The sequence below is a fragment of the Adiantum capillus-veneris genome, chromosome 25 (assembly GCF_014529385.1).
Source record: "Adiantum capillus-veneris isolate H3 chromosome 25, ASM1452938v2, whole genome shotgun sequence".
Lineage (NCBI taxonomy): Eukaryota > Viridiplantae > Streptophyta > Polypodiopsida > Polypodiales > Pteridaceae > Adiantum > Adiantum capillus-veneris.
The window spans coordinates 52914997-52932904 of NC_140955.1; the positions used below are offsets into that span (position 1 = coordinate 52914997).

The 17908-nt window shown below is 45.8% G+C and overlaps 1 protein-coding gene across 2 annotated transcripts in view; it reads left to right on the plus strand.

Moving 5' to 3' along the window:
• The first annotated feature begins 1282 nt into the window (after positions 1–1282).
• Positions 1283–17908, plus strand: part of LOC147424887 (GTP-binding protein At2g22870-like) — a 55112-nt gene continuing 38486 nt past the window's right edge. The window contains exon 1 of one of the 2 annotated variants that reach the window (XM_086500529.1): positions 1283–2240. In XM_086500529.1, coding sequence (XP_086356655.1) covers positions 1694–2240 — 547 coding nt within the window. In that variant the 5' untranslated portion in view covers positions 1283–1693. The remainder of the gene's footprint in view (positions 2241–17908) is intronic. The other variant, XM_086500528.1, reaches the window with a different exon arrangement.

Genomic DNA, 17908 nt, shown 5'->3' on the forward strand with positions numbered 1-17908 from the left:
GTCCCTAAATAAGATGTAAAAGGGATCATCACATCTCCACTCGATGTTTTTTTTTGGGTTTGGTCCGTGCACTATGTTTTATAGAGAGTCTTTGAGTTTAGAAGCTCCACCTCTCACATCTTTTTATTCTTGCATTGATGAGGCATTCTATATAAATATTAAGATGGTGGTTTTTTATTAGATGATATTATTAACTAGTCATTTTGAGTCTAATTTATAAAGATTTTTCCTTCTAGTAAAGTGAACATATTTGCTAATACAAGTATTTTACAAAATGAGGAGTTTTGTGATATCAAATCAAAATATGCTCTAAGTGTTTTCCAAATCTTGCACTTCCAGCATCAAAAGCACAAACATGGCTTCTAATAGCAGGAGTCCGATGCGCTAACGAAAAGAAGAGCACATCTTTTTGTGATTTTTCTAATAGGGGGGAACAGAGTCTCACCCTTTTTTTGGGGGGGGGGAGAGGAGGCACACGCGCGCGCGCACACACACACACATTTATCCCTGATCACTTGTACATTATGTTCCAACTGAGTTAAATAGAATAGAAGGTGTAAAACATGTTTAGTTATCGATATGCATGATAATGGAACAACGAGCTAAGAGTAATCACTAATACATTTTTTGCTGCCTATGTTGTTAAATAACAAAGATGCCAACTATTGATCAAGTAGGTGATACACTTTTCGAAAATAAAAAGAAGAGAAGAATAACACAGATTCTCCTCACGCTCGAAAAAAGGTCTAAGCTGCTCACCCTCAGCGGTGGATGGTGGCACATGCGCATGCAAAAGCCCATGACGACTGGGCCTCGCTCTCTCTCTCTCTCTCTCTCTCTCTCTCTCTCTCTCTCTCTCTCTCTCTCTCTCCAGGTTCAACCCATGACGAGCTGCAGTGACTCTGATATGACTCTCCATTCGACAAGCTGCATGCTGGGTCTGTCTCTCTCTCTCTCTCTCTCTCTCTCTCCGCCCATGTCTCTCTCTATCTCGTAACTCTCGCAGGTGGGACTTAACCAATGAACGGGTCAGAGCCTTCAGATGTGAGGGAAGAGGAGGGGTAGCCCCTGCACGAGAATCTCTCTCTCTCTCTCTCTCTCTCTCTCTCTCTCTCAAGTCGCATGCTTGCTTGTGTTCTACAATTGCGGTCGAAGGAGACGGTTGCGTTGAAAGATTCGAAGGCATCTTCCAATTAATGAATTTATTTTTAGAGGAGCCATAGGATAGATGAGCATTTCAAAAGTATTCTTAGCCAGATTCTAACGAGATTTTGATTGGGGGTGCGTGAGAGTGGACATTAGAGAGAGGCTTAACTGAAAGCTGATGAGAGGTAGTGTGCTAGGGTTTTCAGAGCAGAGAGGGGATTGAGGATGACAACATCATTTTCGGTAAACCTTTGTGCAGTGGAAGGAAGCCCGACGTGCATGGATCTGGAGCCTCTTTTTTTTTATATGCAATGTTGAGCAGCAGCATCGCATGGGCGTTTGCTGGCTAGTTGGCTTACATCATCGCAGCCACACCGATCCTTTCATGGCATGGGTTCTAATCTGCAGCTATGTTTTGTAAAATGGGTGAGGGACGTTGCTGAGAAAGAATCTCCATAAGATTCTCCTAATAAAATGATGTAGTTTCCGCTCAATTCTAAGAGTCTCCGCGCAATTCTTTTAGTTGCCTTGCACTAGCTCAGCAGCGATGCTACGGGTCACTGGGAGTAGCGGTAGCATGCAGCAGATAAGCAAGTTAGGCAGGCGACCACCAGTGCTTTGGCCGCTGCTGAAAAGAAATTCCTTGCGCTTAGTCCGGCCTCATTTGCTTGCCTTTCCTCATTGCAACTCCAACCTCACCTCCACAGCAAAGTCTGCCCACAAGGGCAAGCCGAGCCCTCTCGAGAAGCCGGACATAGTCACACATGAGCCCATGACCGAGTTGAAGAAGAACCTTGCAGATAATAAAGCCCATCTCGATGCCTTCAAAGATATGTTCGTTCCGCCTTCTGCTTCCATCGCAGACTTGCCCTCTCTTAAGCGCCTTCCTAGCTCCAACATCCTTGTCGGCCCAAATCCAGTCGACTTTCGCATCAAGCAGAGCCTGTTCGTGCAAGCAAGCACCCGAGTTGCAGACTGCCCAAAGGATGGCCTTCCAGAATTTGCCTTTGTTGGCCGTTCTAACGTCGGCAAATCTTCTTTGATCAATGCTCTTGCCCAGAAAAAAGAGTTTGCAGAAACTTCGAAGAAACCAGGTACCCGCATAGTGCTCAATTGCATCTATCAGTTTTCCTGCAAAAATGATTTTTTTCTTGTAGCCTATTCTTCTGTGTAGAGCGAAGTATTACTCATGTAAGATTCAAGTCATTAGACTTCATCAAATAATTTTATTAAACAAGGCCATCTCGGTGTGGATGGCATTATTTGAGCCAACAAATTCTGGCACTAAGGCATCTGCGCGATTGTTCTCAGTGACTTGAATCTGAATGCTACTTGACCTCGAAGTAACGTTTGTAGACATGTTGCAACCATTATGTTTGTTTTTGTTAGGCTTAGGGTTGTAAGGAACACACAAATAACAAGGATAAGGTGACCTCAAGAGTACACAAAACTATATATCGATTAACGTGCATGTACATAAAAAAGTTTTCCCTGGTGTATATACAATGCAAAGGGAAAACAACCTCCTATTTAAAGACCTACATGTTTGGACAAGTCTATTAGAGGAGGTTTTGTCAGTTTGTATCCGCTTTGCGTAGATGGTGTGTTTAATGGGTTGAATGGATGCCTTATATTAGTGATCATTCCTCACCGAATTGTGGCAGAGCTCTTTGGGTGTCCTTGCAAATACGAGAGACGTTGAGTGGGATTATGCTAAGTGTATGTGTCTACTAATGCATGCGCTCAAGCTTGGTTTTGGCAGCAGCTTACGAGTGTATTACCTAGTGTGGATTCATGGATTGTAGGCGGGGACTTTAAAATGTCTTTAGCTATGAAGTGTGGAGCTCACATTCTTGATTCCATACTGTTGGATCAATCTTTGGGCTCGACATTGCTGATATCTGGTCGGTTGACATACTTACCTATGAGAATCCAGGAGCACTGCTTGCTTTATCCCCAAAATGAGAGAAAAGGGGCTTCTTTTATAGATGAACTTGCCTCTTGAATAAGGAGGTTATGTGGTGGCATTTTGACGAGTGTCCTTACATGTCTCAAGCGTGGCACAAGTGTCTTGCTTTTTGTAAAAAGAGGAAAAAAAAGTGAATTGTCTTTTGTCCTTGACAAGTGTCCTTACACATGTAACAAGTGTCTTGACACTGGTGTTTCTTTTCGAGTACTCCTTTTAGATTCTTTTAGCCCTTGACTAGAAACTTCTAGAACATTCTAGAATCTTCTAGAGTTGGCGGAAAACTGATAACATAACATCAATATGGGAATCAAATGAAAGCTCTTTTCTAGTGGAATACCTAATGCTCAAGCATTTTTAAAATAGCACTCAATGTAAGTCATCATGCCTATTTTATTGTGTGTGTGCCTAAGGTAGATTCCATGTGTTCCACATAGTTGTATCCATCTATATCTCTCTTCCAATGCTTGATGCCCCCCCCCCAAAGAGTGTCTTTATTGAGGAAGAATATTTTTTTACAAGCATAAGAACCGGACAAAACCCTCGGTTCTAGATCTTAGACTTGATGGTCGTTTCCTTCCTGTGAGGGAAATTCCGAGAGGCGAGCTCTCAATTCCTTTTCTATTTGCACTTGGAGTGCAAAGTTCCGCAGACCGTTGTGGATTCCGTTTTCGAAATTCTCGAGCGTAGGTTGAGATCTCCTTGGTGCTCCTTCACAATGGAGTCCTTGCAAAAAGCTTCCCGGCGGCAATCTCTCCTTGTGCTAGCACTGGCAAGTCTGGGTTGAGAGTGGAGCTGTAGCAGGAGTTCCATTTTGCTTAAGGCCATGCTAATCTTTTTTTAACCGATCAAGGTACTGCGGTGGCATAAAACGAGCCTTGAGCTTGTCTTGGAAGTCGGCCCAATTGAGAGAGAGGGGTACGCCATCCTCGGCATGCTCAAGATGCTCAACAAATTGTGACTCCTGCCAAGCTTGATAACAATTATGGCATCATCCGTTAGATACATAACAACAATCAAAACTTTACTGTTGCTAGTTTTCACGTTAGTCGCAAAGTAAGCATTCAATTGATGCAACCAAGAATGAATCATAGAAGCATCTATCCTACCATCATACTTACTCAATGTCAACTTCTCAGTGACGGGATTATTGAGATCGTCGTCTCTACTTGTGCTGCGGGATGACTCGCCGGCCTCCTTGAGTGGCTCAGTCTTCGGGGAGAGTACTTGTAGGATCAACTCTTGCAGGCGTTGGTCCCGCTTTTCTTCAGCCACTATGCGTTGAGCCTCGCGTGCTTGCTCACGCTCGAGCTCCATAGCTGCCCTTGTTTCTTCAGCCGCTATGCGTTGAGCTTCACGTGCTTGCTCATGCTTGAGCTCCATAGCTGCCCTTCGTTCTTCATGGTCTCTATCCATGGCGGCAGTGAGCCTCTTGTTGTAGCATCATCTCCATCATAGACTTGACCAAAGTCTCCATAGAGCTTGGTGCGATCCGTGGCGTAGATGGGGATGGGGGATGATCGGGGAACAATCCTCCTGGTGTAGAGACTCTGTTTTATCCAACTCCACTCTCATCACCTTCACGCAAAGTATCCATTCCGCTTCTGGTGATGACCATGCACTGAGTACTTGGGTACTTGGGGTCTTGGGGTACTTAGGTACTTGGGTACTTGGGTTCTTGGTACTTGGTACGGCTTGCAATCTGCGTTTAAGAAGGCTTCTCTCTTATCCAAGCTCAACTCCTTCTTGTAGGTGCACCCCTTAGCGACCTTGCGCTCACACCAAGGTTGTTTTTCCCCACCTCACGTCGATTGGTCTGTCGCTAAGTACAACGTCCGCTCTCGATGAGTCGAAAAGAGGAACGAGGGGAGGCTGGACAAGCCCTTCTTTTCTGGGCTACCTGCCACTCTTCAAAAACATAGATTAGGGATCGACTCACCCAGGTGGTCTTAGGTTACGTGCAATCACAATAAGCAAAAAAATTCTGTGGTTCTTTATGCTTCTTTCCTTAAGTGATGATAGTGAACATTGCCAAAGAGCTCTGATACCAATGTAATGCGCAACGGAAGTGAATGATGGTGTATGCTCATGATGAGTGATCAGTGTGTACTCAAAGTTCCAGTGTGTACTCAAAGTTCCTTTTACTGAAGGGGAGAGAGAGCCCCCTTTAACTTAATGGGAGATTGTGCAATGGACCAAAACAAGAGAGAATGGAAAACTTTGTGTGTGTATGTGTGTGTGTGTGTGTGTGTGTGTGTGAGAGAGAGAGAGAGAGAGAGAGAGAGAGAGAGAGAGAGAGAGAGAGAGAGAGAGAGAGAGAGAGAGAGAGAGAGAGAGAGAGAGAGACTCTTCGGGGATGCATGCTAGGCTGACATATGCTACTACTTCTCCGCGCCTTGTCTACCCCGATGCTCGCTGGGAGGCCATACGAGTAGTTGGCTCCCGCGGGAAGCGCCGATGCGTTGACCCCCGTTTCGCTTCCGCTGATGCTGCACTTTGGAGGCTTTGGGTGTGGGAGGGTCGTGCCCTATCTCAGCTTTATTGGGACCCAGGAGAGTGGCATTGGCCTCACTCTAACCCCACCGGCGCACATGTATCATTCTTTGAGTACACAGTCAGAATTGGAAGATTCGCATTGATGAGACAGCACCCAGAGCAGCCCACTCGTATGCGTTTCTGGTTACATTCAGGTCTCTCACATGCCTATCTACGGCAATTTTGGTCAGCCATATGGGATTTACATGTGGCTCGTCGTATTTCCTTTTTCCTCTGGATGACTGCACATGCAGGACTTCCAGTTGGGACTTGGTTAGCTTCTATGGGTCACGATCCGTTATGTACTCGCTGTTCTTTGCGTCTACCTGAGTCACCTGCGCACTGCCTTTGGTCATGCTCGTCTTCTCATGCAGTTTGGCTAGTAGTTTGCTTTTTACTTAGCAGAGCTGGTGTTCAACATGGATTTCTCACTTGGGGATCTGTTTCCTGGTTGATGCCGATGCCCGGACCGCATCTTTTCTACGAGGGCTCAGACACAGATCCAGCTCTTATGCTTACCACGACTGGTTACTGACGAGGGACTTTGGCTATGTTACCATAGATTGCTTGGCAGGGGGATCCTCAGACACGTGATGAAATCTTCTCAGTCTTCACTAGCATTGCACTCTGGAATGTTTGGAGAGCTCGTTGTCTTCATATTCTCAATGCGGCACCTCAGCTCCTTCCGGATATCCTCACTGCCATTTGGCTGGACATCATTCACACCCTCATTTGGCAGTGGGATTCTTCCTCAGGTACATCTAGAGCAGCCGAGGCTCGTCGATTTGATTTCCTTCGGCGTTGGGCAAGATCTCCACTCTTCTTCACACTTACAGGTGGACAGATTACATGGCATTATGCGCCTCCTCAGTGGTTCCTCCTCCACTCATCATACAGACCACCATGAGATTATTCTAGTCGAGTTGTCACTATAGTGGCTCTCAACCTTACATTCAGCTTGTACACCCCACGTGATAGGCTATTTTGGCATCCGCTGGGGATTATCTTGTACTCAGTAATATACAGCCCTGATTTTTCCAAAAAAAAAGAGAGAGAGAGAGAGAGAGAGAGAGAGAGAGAGAGAGAGAGAGAGAGAGAGAGAGAGAGAGAGAGAGAGAGAGAGAGAGAGAGAGTATCGACACCAGATGGGGAAACCCCCCTCCAAGGGACCCCCTCTCTATTGCTAGAGAGGTATTTGCTTCTTTTCTTTGTCCGAGAAAGAGATCCTTCTATTAGTTAATGAAACTGCCCTTAGGGCTACAACCACCTCTACTAGAGAGGGCTACAACAATCATAAGGGGAGACTCTCCCAATGAAAAAACAGCATATGTAGATGAGGCTAAATTAGGAGATGGGAGGAGGGAAAAGCCACACAGGTGGACAATAGTGCCATATGAGCACACCCTGGACCATGGTGAAGAAAGGCCCATGGTGCCAGTGTCGAAGGAACGCCTCTCTATGCTCTAGCATCTGGTATGAGCTGCCTTGGAGTCTCTCGAACTGCCCCTTGAGAGTATGAATCTGCTCTTGCCAAAGTTCTCTAACTGTCTCTGCTGGCGGTACATGGCGAGCCTCAAAGATGTTGAAGCAGCGGGCCCGCCAGATGAACCAGAGTGAGGCCACAGATGAGCTCCCAACACTCCTCTCTCACTGCACCATTCTTGTGGAGTAAGCTCTGTAGCCAGCTGGAGTGTATAGCTCAAACTGTAGTGCCAGGCCCGTGAGAGTGGACCAAGCAGCTGCCTCCAAGTGTACTGCCGTGGTGTGGAAAGAGCTAGCATCAGCTGAAGGACACGAAGCCAAACCTGCTATGCCATAGGGCAGTCCCAAAGATAGTGACTGACTCTCTAAAGGATGGTCACAAGCTGCACATGCTGCTGAGAGACCACTATGTACAAGCCAGCTCCCCACTACTGTAGCTCTATGTGCAACTAGCCACTGGAACAAAGTGACTCGTGGCTGTCTGGCATCCTACAACCTCGCCCAAAAAGCTGACAAGAACTCAGTTGTGACACCCTCCTCCTGCCAATGAGGTGCTGCAGCAGGACGAGCCTCTCTTCGTGCTGCTAGTATCTGACGTCCCAGTCGAATAGTGTACTGGAAGAAAGGGACGCCTGGATGGTTGGCTGAGGAGAAAGGGTCCCTCCAAAACCACTCTCCAGGATTCCATTGCACTCGTGCCAGTGGACAACTCTCCCAAGCCCACAGCCTCCAGTGGCTTGTCTCAAGAGCTGCTGGGTCAGGATCTTTGACATAAGTCCTCCCACAGATGCCCACAACTCTGATCCTCTGAAAACAACACTTTTTTGCAACCTGTGGGCCCTCTATTGAGACTCTGTGTAACCGACCCTCACCCTGTAGCTCGAAAAACATGGAGGGTACAGTCTCTGAGCAAGCCCGAACTGCGATGAGGACCTCCAGTTGCGTGAAGCCCCCCATCCATCTAGGCGCTGTTGACTAAAGAGGTGGTACTGCCTCTGTGATGTCCTGGCACATGCTCTGCACCCCTCTCATGCCCTGAAGCTGGATGCTCTAAAGCTCCTCTAACAAACCTGAGAACTGTAGCCAGTCACCTAAAGTGCGTTCATCGTCGACTTTGACAAAAAGGTGGACAATGGCATTCAGTTAGAACCCTTTACCTCAATTGCTGTGTAACACACAACATCGTTTTCTTTATCAAGTAGCCATCCCGTATGGAATATCCCGCTACTACCTCCCCATTCTGTATTCGAGTGAATACATCAGAAAAATTTGGATCTGTGGCGTACTGATCGACCATGTCCTCGAAGCTTCTATGATGAATCGCGGAAATAGCCAAGACTAACGGCTTCGGGGACAAAGCATCTACCACCAAGTTCTTTTGTCCCTGTACATGGACAATCTGGAAGTGAAACTTTGACAAGATGTTAGCCCACCGCATTTGCTTTTCCGAAAGCTGCTTCTGTGACAAGTAGCGTAAACTCTGATGATCAGTAAAGACCGTAAAATCGGCTCCGAGTAGGTAATGTCGCCACTGAGTAAGAGCATGGGATAACCGCCAAAAGCTCTCTCTCATAAATCTGTGCTGTCAATTCCGGCCTTGAAAACAATCGGCTCTCATAGGCAATGACATGGCCTTCTTACATTAAGACCGCACCCAAACTACAACCACAAGCAGCACAATACACTTCGAATGACTTTTGCAAATCCGGCAAAGTCAATAGTGGTCCCGTAGTCAATTTCTGCTTTAATGTCTGAAAGGCAGTCACCTCTGTGGGTCCCCTCAAGAAAGGGACTCCTTCCTGTGTCAGAATGTGCAAAGGGGAAGCTACCTTTGCAAACTTTTGAATGAACCGCCGATAGTAAGAACATAAGCTCAAGAAGCTTCTAACTTCATGAACATTCTTCAAATCGGGCCAATCACGTATAGTGTCAATCTTGGCCTGCTGTTGAGACGATGTGTCCCAAAAAGTGTATTTCGGCAAGAAAAATTCACTCTTCTTGGCATTGATAACTAACTTGTGATCTCGCAATGCCTGAAAGACCTGAAGCAGATGGTGTCTATGTTTGGCCTCATCCTTGGAGAAGACTTTAATGTCATCAAAGAAAGTGATGACAAAAGATTTGTACTCTCTGAAAATCCTATCCATCATTCGATTGAAGTCACTGGAGCATGGTTAAGGCCAAAAGGCATGACCAAAAATTCATATAAACCGAAGCTCGTCTGAAAGGCTGTATTGCAGACATCTCCCGACGCGATTCTGTTATGATAATATCCGCTTTTCAAATCAATCTTGCTGAAACAAGAGGATCCCTGTAGTCGGTCATGAATATCATCGATCCTCGGAATCGGAAGTTTGTTTTTGATGGTGATTTTATTGAGAGCTCTGCAATCAATGCACATTCTCCAAGATCCGTCTTTCTTTAAAACAAACAACACCGGAGAGCAATAAGGTGAAGTACTCGTCTGGATAAGACCCTTTTCCAAAAGGTCTTTTACTTGGTTCATAATCTCTTCATTCTGGGCTCGGCTAACACGGTAAGGTGGCCGGTTCGGTGGTGTGCTTCTAGGTATCAGATTGATAGTGTGATCCTAAGGACGAGATGGTGGCAACTCGCCTGCCAAGCCCTAAGAAAAGCAATCGGCATGAGTGTGGAGAAAATGTCACAAACTTGTGATGTGGCAGTCCCTCGGACACACACAGACACACACACGGTTGAGTGTACGGAATTTTGAGAAAATGCACCGACAGGCTGATGTGGCAGCAGCGTACGGAATCCCGCAGGACGCGCTGACATGTTGACGTGGCAGGCCGTACGAATAGGAGTACGGACGCTCCGCTTTTTGTGCTGACAGCCCGTACGGATTTCTGGAAATTACGTTGGCCATCTTTTGGGCAATATGCTTTAATTTTGAGTTTGAGATTTTGGAGCAAAGCTTTTGAGTTAAACTTTTGGGGCAACCCTTGTAACAATAAATTGGTCTTTTGGGCCTCATTACTCAGAGCATCTGGACGCAGAGTCCGAGTGTGAGTTCCCAGGGACTTGCTTGTACTTTGCACACAGATTAATATAAAAAGAAATACCAAAAGAGGTGCCAGTCTTTGGGGCCAATACCTCTGGGCACAGAACTACGCCGGGCCGTGTCGTCTTTTGTGAACTTTTTTAAAGTGAATCTCTGCTGTGTCGTGGTAGAATCTATACTTGGGGTGTCCAAGTTTGTTACAGAAAATCTTGGCGTCCTTTATCAAGTTCAAACATGTTCGTTTTGTGTTCACAGTTAACTCTTTCAAGTAGATCGAGTAAGCAAAGAGAGTGGATTTCATTAATTTGGAAATGGCGGAAGTTGATACAATAGGGATAGACTCGCGCTTCAGTTTAATATCAAGTACAATTTTTGGCCCTTTTCCCTGATAATCGACCATGGCATTGTTCTTATACCAAGGGACTCCTAGGAGGACGTCACAACCCTCCAAGGGCATTATGTAAAAGTCCTCGTGTCCCAAATACCCCTGACAATGCAACCGAAGTTTGCCAATGACAGGTGTAATGGCTATGTCCCGTCCGGGTGCCGCTAGAACTGCCTCTACTGGTGATCCCATCCGATCGGGTGTAATCTCTAGCCGCGCGGCCAATTCGGGTGAAATGAAGTTGGCCTTAGCTCCTCCATCAGAGAAAATCAGGGCTTCTTGATCCTTCACTTTGCCCCAAGCTCGGCAAAGCTCTGTACTTCATCAATCATGCTTAGGTCAGTACCCATGCAATCTAGAACCAGTCCTGTTTTCATCTTGCCTTTTCTGCCACGTTCCTCAGTTGCTCTCGAACTCTCTGGCCTGTCTTCATGTTGTTCTTGCTGTGCCTTTTTGGGGCACTTCGCGGAGACGTGCCCATGTTCCCCGCATCCAAAACACTTCCCTTCTTTGATGTAATTGGCCCTCTCTCGAAGAGTGTCACAAACTGCTGACATGTCAAAGCCCTGAAGAATGGAGCCAACTGACAGATGTCGGCCGAGGGGCCTAAACCCTAAGAACAACAAGTAACAAAAGAAGAAGTCCTACCAACTTATGGGGACCCCGTTCAATGGGGCCCCAAGTGACATAAAGGATTAGAATAAAGCTGGACCCTCACACACACACAGGGTGGAACTGATGACATGGTAGATTTTCGAAAATTACGCTAACAATGTTGATGTGGCAGGCTGTACGGATTTTCGCGTTTTGAACTGACTGCTGACGTGGCAGTTGTACGGAATTCCGTGATTTACGCTCGCAGATTTTTGGCATTGCTTTTAGATTAGAAGCTTTTGAGTTTGAAGGCTTTTCATGTAAACTGCTTTTCATAGGCCAAGGGCCTTTAAATATGTGCTAAGGGCTTATTCTGTGTCATGCTTCTTGGAGAAGGTGCAGAGTTTGGAGTATCGGCTTGTACTGTGTTGATGCAATATAAAGAAATACGAAAGGGGCGCCAAGGTTTGGGGCCAATACTCTCTAGGGTGGAATTCCGCCACCTCATGTCGTGTGTCGTCTCTCTCTCTCTCTCTCTCTCTCTGTCTCAGTTCAGTTGTCATTGAAGTGCTAAAAGTCTGTTCAGTCTGTTCTTTTCTATTGGCACGTGGTGCCCGTCTTGTGACAGTGGTATCAGAGCATCAGTTGTGTGCTTTTCTGAAAGCATACCAGTCCCACCAAAGAGCAGACAGAGCAAGATCGCACTTCCAAAGCTCATTGGAAATTTTAGGTTTGGGCTCTGACCCAAGACTTATTAGCCACTCCCACCCTTACTTCATCGCGCATCGGGCGCGCTCCCGTCTTTACTGCTCATGTCTTACAGGGCATAAGACATAAAGATCACTTGCAAGAGAAGGATCCAAGATTTGTTTCGAGTCACTGTTTTTCTCAAAAGCAATGCCATGTAGATGTTGATGTCTATAGCTACCAAGCAGCACACTCCAAGGACTTCGCAAGCTTTCAAGAATTTTTTTGCCCGAAGTTATATGGTTTCTGACATCTTCCTTTGGAGTGCAACTTCTGGCAGAGTGGGGTATTTTGAAATGCTTGCCATGGAAACCCTAGTAGATTATAACTTGAAATTTCTTGACATCTCCCAGATGTCTCTTCACGAGCAGATGACCTTGGAGGTCCAATGCGATTGCTATCTTGGGACTACCATCGCCGCCAAAGAAACATTGTTTGTCCAAGAGCTAATGGACCATGCTGTGCTCGGCTACGACCCTATGGAATGAACCTAGCCCTAATTTTTTGGTGCAGGTTTCAAGATGGAAAGTCAATTGACTTTTCGAACTCGACTGATGTCGAGATTGCTTTTTGAGTTTGAAATCTGTTTGAGAACTTGTTTGGAATTTGTTTGAAATGGATAGTATTTGTTTTGAATCTGTCTTGGTGCTGATTTGAATTGTTTGACTTTGGTTTTAATATTGGTTTCAATGATTGGTGATTTTACTCCTGGGTGGAGGAGTGAGAAATGATGTTCGAGAATGCTTGTTCATACTCATGGCCCGGACCCTTGTGGTTATTTGAAGGGGGAGGGGATTATTGAATGATTGAAAAGTGCTGTTTTTACTCATGGCCCGGACCCTTGTGGTTATTTACGGGGGGAGTATTGTTGTTGTGACTCCCGGCCCGGACCTGGATGGTTATGCGGGAGGAGTATTAAGAAGTCTGAGCAGTGGTTACTCTCAGCACCTCCAAACGACGCAGGCTGCGGTTTGGGGGGCGTTTGGTTGTAAAAGGCCTTTATATTTCCGGGCTTGGACCTTTTTAGGTTATGTGGGAGGAGTGATGGGGGAGTCGTTGAATATCTCCCGGCCCGGACCTTGTTAGGTTGTGGGAGGAGTGTTCATCGGCGGCTTTATGTTTCTATGTCTTGTAACATGCATATGTGAGCATTTGTGTTGCATTGTGATGTGCCAACTACTGAATATTCCTAATTGGATGAGATTGCGTGGGTATGTAATTTTAGTGCAACAAGACACCCGTGGAAGATCAGTGCGGTCTGGGTGTGATGGCTAATTTTACTACGCCGGAATATCAAGAGGTTCTGATCTGGACGAAAGGAGAAGCCAATTCCTTGATTAAAAGAGCCAAAAGGAGAAGCCAACTCCTTGATCAAAAGAGCCAAAAGGAGAAGCTAACTCCTTAACAAAAAGAGCAAACTGATTGTCCTTCGGAATGACCCTCGGAAATTTTTGAGCTAACTGGGTTGTTTTGCGATATGTTGTAATCGCGGACGATTACTCTCTTTCAAGAAGGGGAGATGTCACTAACTGCTGACATGTCAAAGCATGAAGAATGGAGCCAACTTACAGATGCGGTCGAGGGGCCTAAACCCTAAGAAGAACAAGTAACAGAAGAAGAAGTCCTACCAACTTATGGGGACCCCGTCCGATGGGTCCCCAAGTGACATAAAGGATTAGAATAAAGCTGGACCCTCACACACAGCGTGGAACTGACGACGTGGCAAATTTTTGAAAATTACGTTGACAGTGCTGACGTGGCAGGCTGTACGGATATTCGCGTTTTGTGCTGACTATTGACGTGGCAGTTGTACGGAATTCCGTGATTTACGCTCACAGCTTTTTGGCATTGCTTTTAGACCAAAAGCTTTTGAGTTTGCAGGCTTTCATGTAAACTGCTTTTCATAGGCCAAGGGCCTCTAAATATGTGCTAAGGGCTCATTCTCTGGCATGCTTCCTGGAGAAGGTACAGAGTCCTGGAGTACCGGCTTGTACTGTGTTGATGCAATATAAAGAAATACCGAAAGGGGCGCCAATGTTTGGGGCCAATACTCTCTGGGGCGGAATTCCTGTAACAGACTTGGACACTCCAAGTCAAGAATCAATCGCGACAGCACCAAATAACCACTTCAAAACAATTCACAGATCACAATAGATTTGCACTGGCTCGGCGGAGTTCCGTGCCTAGAGATATTGGCCCCAAAGACTGGTGCCCCTTTCGGTATTTCTTTTTATATTAATCAGTTCAAAGTACAAGGGAGTGACTCATGGTTCACTCTCAGACTCTACGTCCAGATGCTCTGATAAGTGAAGGCCCAAGCCACTTATTTAAAGGTTTACAAGGGATGCCTAAAAGCAGAGCCCCAAAAAGCTTCAAAATCAAAAGCTAGTGCTCTCTCTCTCTCTCTCTCTCTCTCTCTCTCTCTCTCTCTCTCTCTCTCTCTCACAGAGAGCCAATTTCAAAGCAAAAGCAATCTCTCTCTCTCTTTCTCATTGCGTAGCCCAAAATTGACGCAAAAAAGCAACTTTTTTGGCTGTCGTAATTCACTCCGCAAAAAGCGGAAATCCATACTTGCTCTGCCACGTCAGCATGCGCCGGCAACTTTAGGGTTTGCTGAATTTAGGGTTTCAGCCAGAAATTACGGTTTACTGCAAATTAGGGTTTTTGGCAGTTTTTAGGGTTTGTAGGAATTTTAGGGTTTCAGTCAGAAATTAGGGTTTCTGCTGTCCGCCACGTCATCACTTTGTGACATACCCCCCTCTTGAAAGCATTGTAATCGACCTCGATTACGCTTGCAAAACGGACAAAAGCCATAAACCGTCTTAGCAGACACTGACTGTTAGTACCTACGTACTAGGAACACACATCTAGCACATGTACCAAATCGACAGTCACATCACAAGACATCACATGACATTCAACATTCATTCGGATCTTAGAGCATGATTTATCGGCAATGTAGCTAGCAATCACATCTAGGTCCAATCTGGACCTCATCGATGTCCGATTGACTAACCCCTATTGCAACCATGTCTATTCGAGATCAAGTAGACCAAAATGCTGCAATCATTTCGTCTATCAGTTCCTGCACTCAAAAGAAGTGAAGAAACAAATCAGTATCATTATCAGGATTCCATTTCATAAAGTCATTCAACATAATACTGTCAGCTCTCAGTATCCCTGAAGCTCAAAGAGACATCAGTGACTTTAGTATCAAAAGGCATCTGTTGACAAAGGAGCGGAGTAACTCCCCTCTTGTGCATCCCACTGCACCAGATCTTCGGCCAAGCTGAATTTCTGGGTTCCGTTTGGAGTAGACTATGCTAAACCAAAACATCGAGGTAAAGTTTCACAATCCGAGGAGTATCTGCTAGGTCCTCCTCCTCCATCCACTTCGCATCAAATGCAGGAAAGTTCTTGAACTTAACCAAGAACGGCCTTCGGACTTTACCTTTAGTCTTTGTATCCTTATGTGCCAAATCTGTTAAGGAACAAGGATCTCCTCGTTTTCTTCCACTGCGGGTTGGTCATCAGGCTCCCCATCATTAGGCACATCACCCTTAACAGGTTTCAAGAGACTCACATGCAATGTATTGTGAATCCTCCAAGTTTCAATCGGAAGGAGACATCATTTATCTTTTCAGTTAACTGGAAAGGTCTATAGTATCGCATACTAAGCTTTGGAAAAAGCCTCTCCTTTCCCTTTTTCTTTTGTAGGCGTGCCTCCTCAAAACGTAAGAGCACCCAATCATCCTCCTTCAATTTCAAGTCGCGACGATGGCGATCCGCTGGAGTATTGGTTAAGCCAAAAGGCATCACAAAAAAAAACTCAAATAACCCAAAAGTCGTACGAAAAGTTGGCTTGTAGACGTCTCCCGGCGCAATTCGGATATGATGATATCCACTCTTCAAGTCAATCCTGCTAAAGCACGAGGATCCCTGTAACCTGTCGAGTATATCATCGATCCTAGGAATCCGAAGTCTGTTCTTGATGGTGATTTTGTTGAGAGCTCTATAATTGATGCACATCCTCCAAGATCCGTCTTTCTTCAAAACCAACAACACTGGAGAGCAATACGGTGAAGTAGTAGGCTGGACAAGACCCTTGGTTCATAATCTCTTCATTCTGTGCTCGGCTCACACGGTAAGGTGGCCGGTTCGGTGGTGTGCTTCCAGGTATCAGATCAATGGTATGATCTTCAGGACGAGCAGGTGGTAACTCTCCTGGTAGGCCCTCTGAGAAGCAGCCGGCGTGAGAGTGGAGAAAATCTTGGCGTTCTTTATCAAGTTTAGAGATATTTGTCCTATCCTTATCGCTCAATTCTTTCATAAAGATCGAGTAAACAAACAGAGTGGATTTCATTGATTTTGAAATGGCCGAAGCCGATACAATAGGGACAGACTCGCCCTTTAATTTAATGTCAAGTACAATTGTTCTGCCCTTTTCTGTAGTCAAAGTCGCTTTTCTCGCCTGATAATCGACCACGGCGTTGTTCTTGTGGTACCAGGGAATCCCTAAGAGAACATCACAACCCTCCAAAGGCATTATGAAGAAGTCCTCATGCCCCAAATACCCTTGACAATGCAACCGAAGTTTGCCAATGACAGGTGTAATGGCTACGTCCTTGCCGGGTGCCGCTAGAAGTGCCTCTGCAAGTTGTCCCATCCGATTGGGAGTAATCTCGAGCCTCGCCGCCAATTCCGCTGAAATGAAGTTGGCCTCGGCTCCTCCATCAAAGAAAATCAGGGCCTCTTGATCTTTCACTTTGCCCCAAGCTTGGCAAAGTTCTATACTCTCATCCATGGTGTCGGGATCAGTACCCACACAATCTGGAACCAGTTTTGTTTTCATCTTGCCTTTTCGTCCACGTTCCTCAGCTGCTCTCGAACTCTCAGGCCTGTCGTCGTTCTTATCATTCTGTTCTTTCTGTGCCTTTTTGGGGCACTTCGCGGAGATGTGTCCCGGTTCCCCGCATCCAAAGCACTTCCCCTCTTTGATGAATCGAGCTCGCTCCTGAGGAGTAAGCTTGGGTCGTGCATCCTTTTTCTCTGGGTTGCTCTTTTTCTTTCTACTTTCATTCCCAGAAGTCTGTTCAGCTCGTTGTGTCATGTTCTCATTTGTGGGGTAAGTTAGACTGCCAGAGTGAATGGCAAAGCCCCGCTTCGCATGACTCATCAACTCCTGAATAGAAGTTGACTTCTGTTCCAAGCGGTGATCTCGGATCTCTGTAGGTAGAGCCAAGGTGAACCGCTCAATCCGTTCTCTGAACGTGATCTTCTTGAATGAAGAGGCGGGTAGAAAAGAGCTCCAGAATCTTTCACAATAAGCATTGATTGTATCTTTCTTGGTCATCCGAAGATGGTTCCGAGCAGCTCGTATATCTCGTTCATATTCTTGCGTCAACCAAGAAGAAATAAAAAGCTTTTTGAATTTCAGCCATTTAACTGGCGCAGTCTTGTTTAAAAGAAGCGTGGACCACCAAGTACGAGCATTCCCCTTAAGGTAAGAGGTAGCTCTCCGAATCTTGGAGTGCTCTGAATAGCGTCCTCTCGCGAAAGCAATGTCAAACTACTGTATATAAGACAAAGCCTTCGAGGCATCTGAGTATCCTGAAAAAGTATCAAACTTGATCGAGTGGCCACCTTCCTTAAACTTTCGGACTTTCTTGCTTTTATCTTCGAGAAAGTCATACTGGTTGGCTTTGTAAAAATTCTTCTTAATCGCATAAAAGTTTCCGTCATCCGAATCTGAGCTGTCTGTAGACGAGTCCTCAGTAGAACTGTCAGTCTCTGGGTGAGATTTAGCCTTCTTTGCCTTTTTCTTGCCCTTTCCGAAGCTTTGTTTCTTGCTTCGCTTTTTACCTTTTCTGTCTTCTTCGCTCGAATCTGAAGAGCTGGAAGAAGAAGAAGAAGAAGAAGAAGAAGAAGAAGAAGAAGAAGAACTCGGTACTCCTTCAAATCGAACATGCTTCTTCTGTTTCTTTGCCTTGTCAAAAGTCCAGTGATGACCCAAATATCCCGGGAAGTCAGT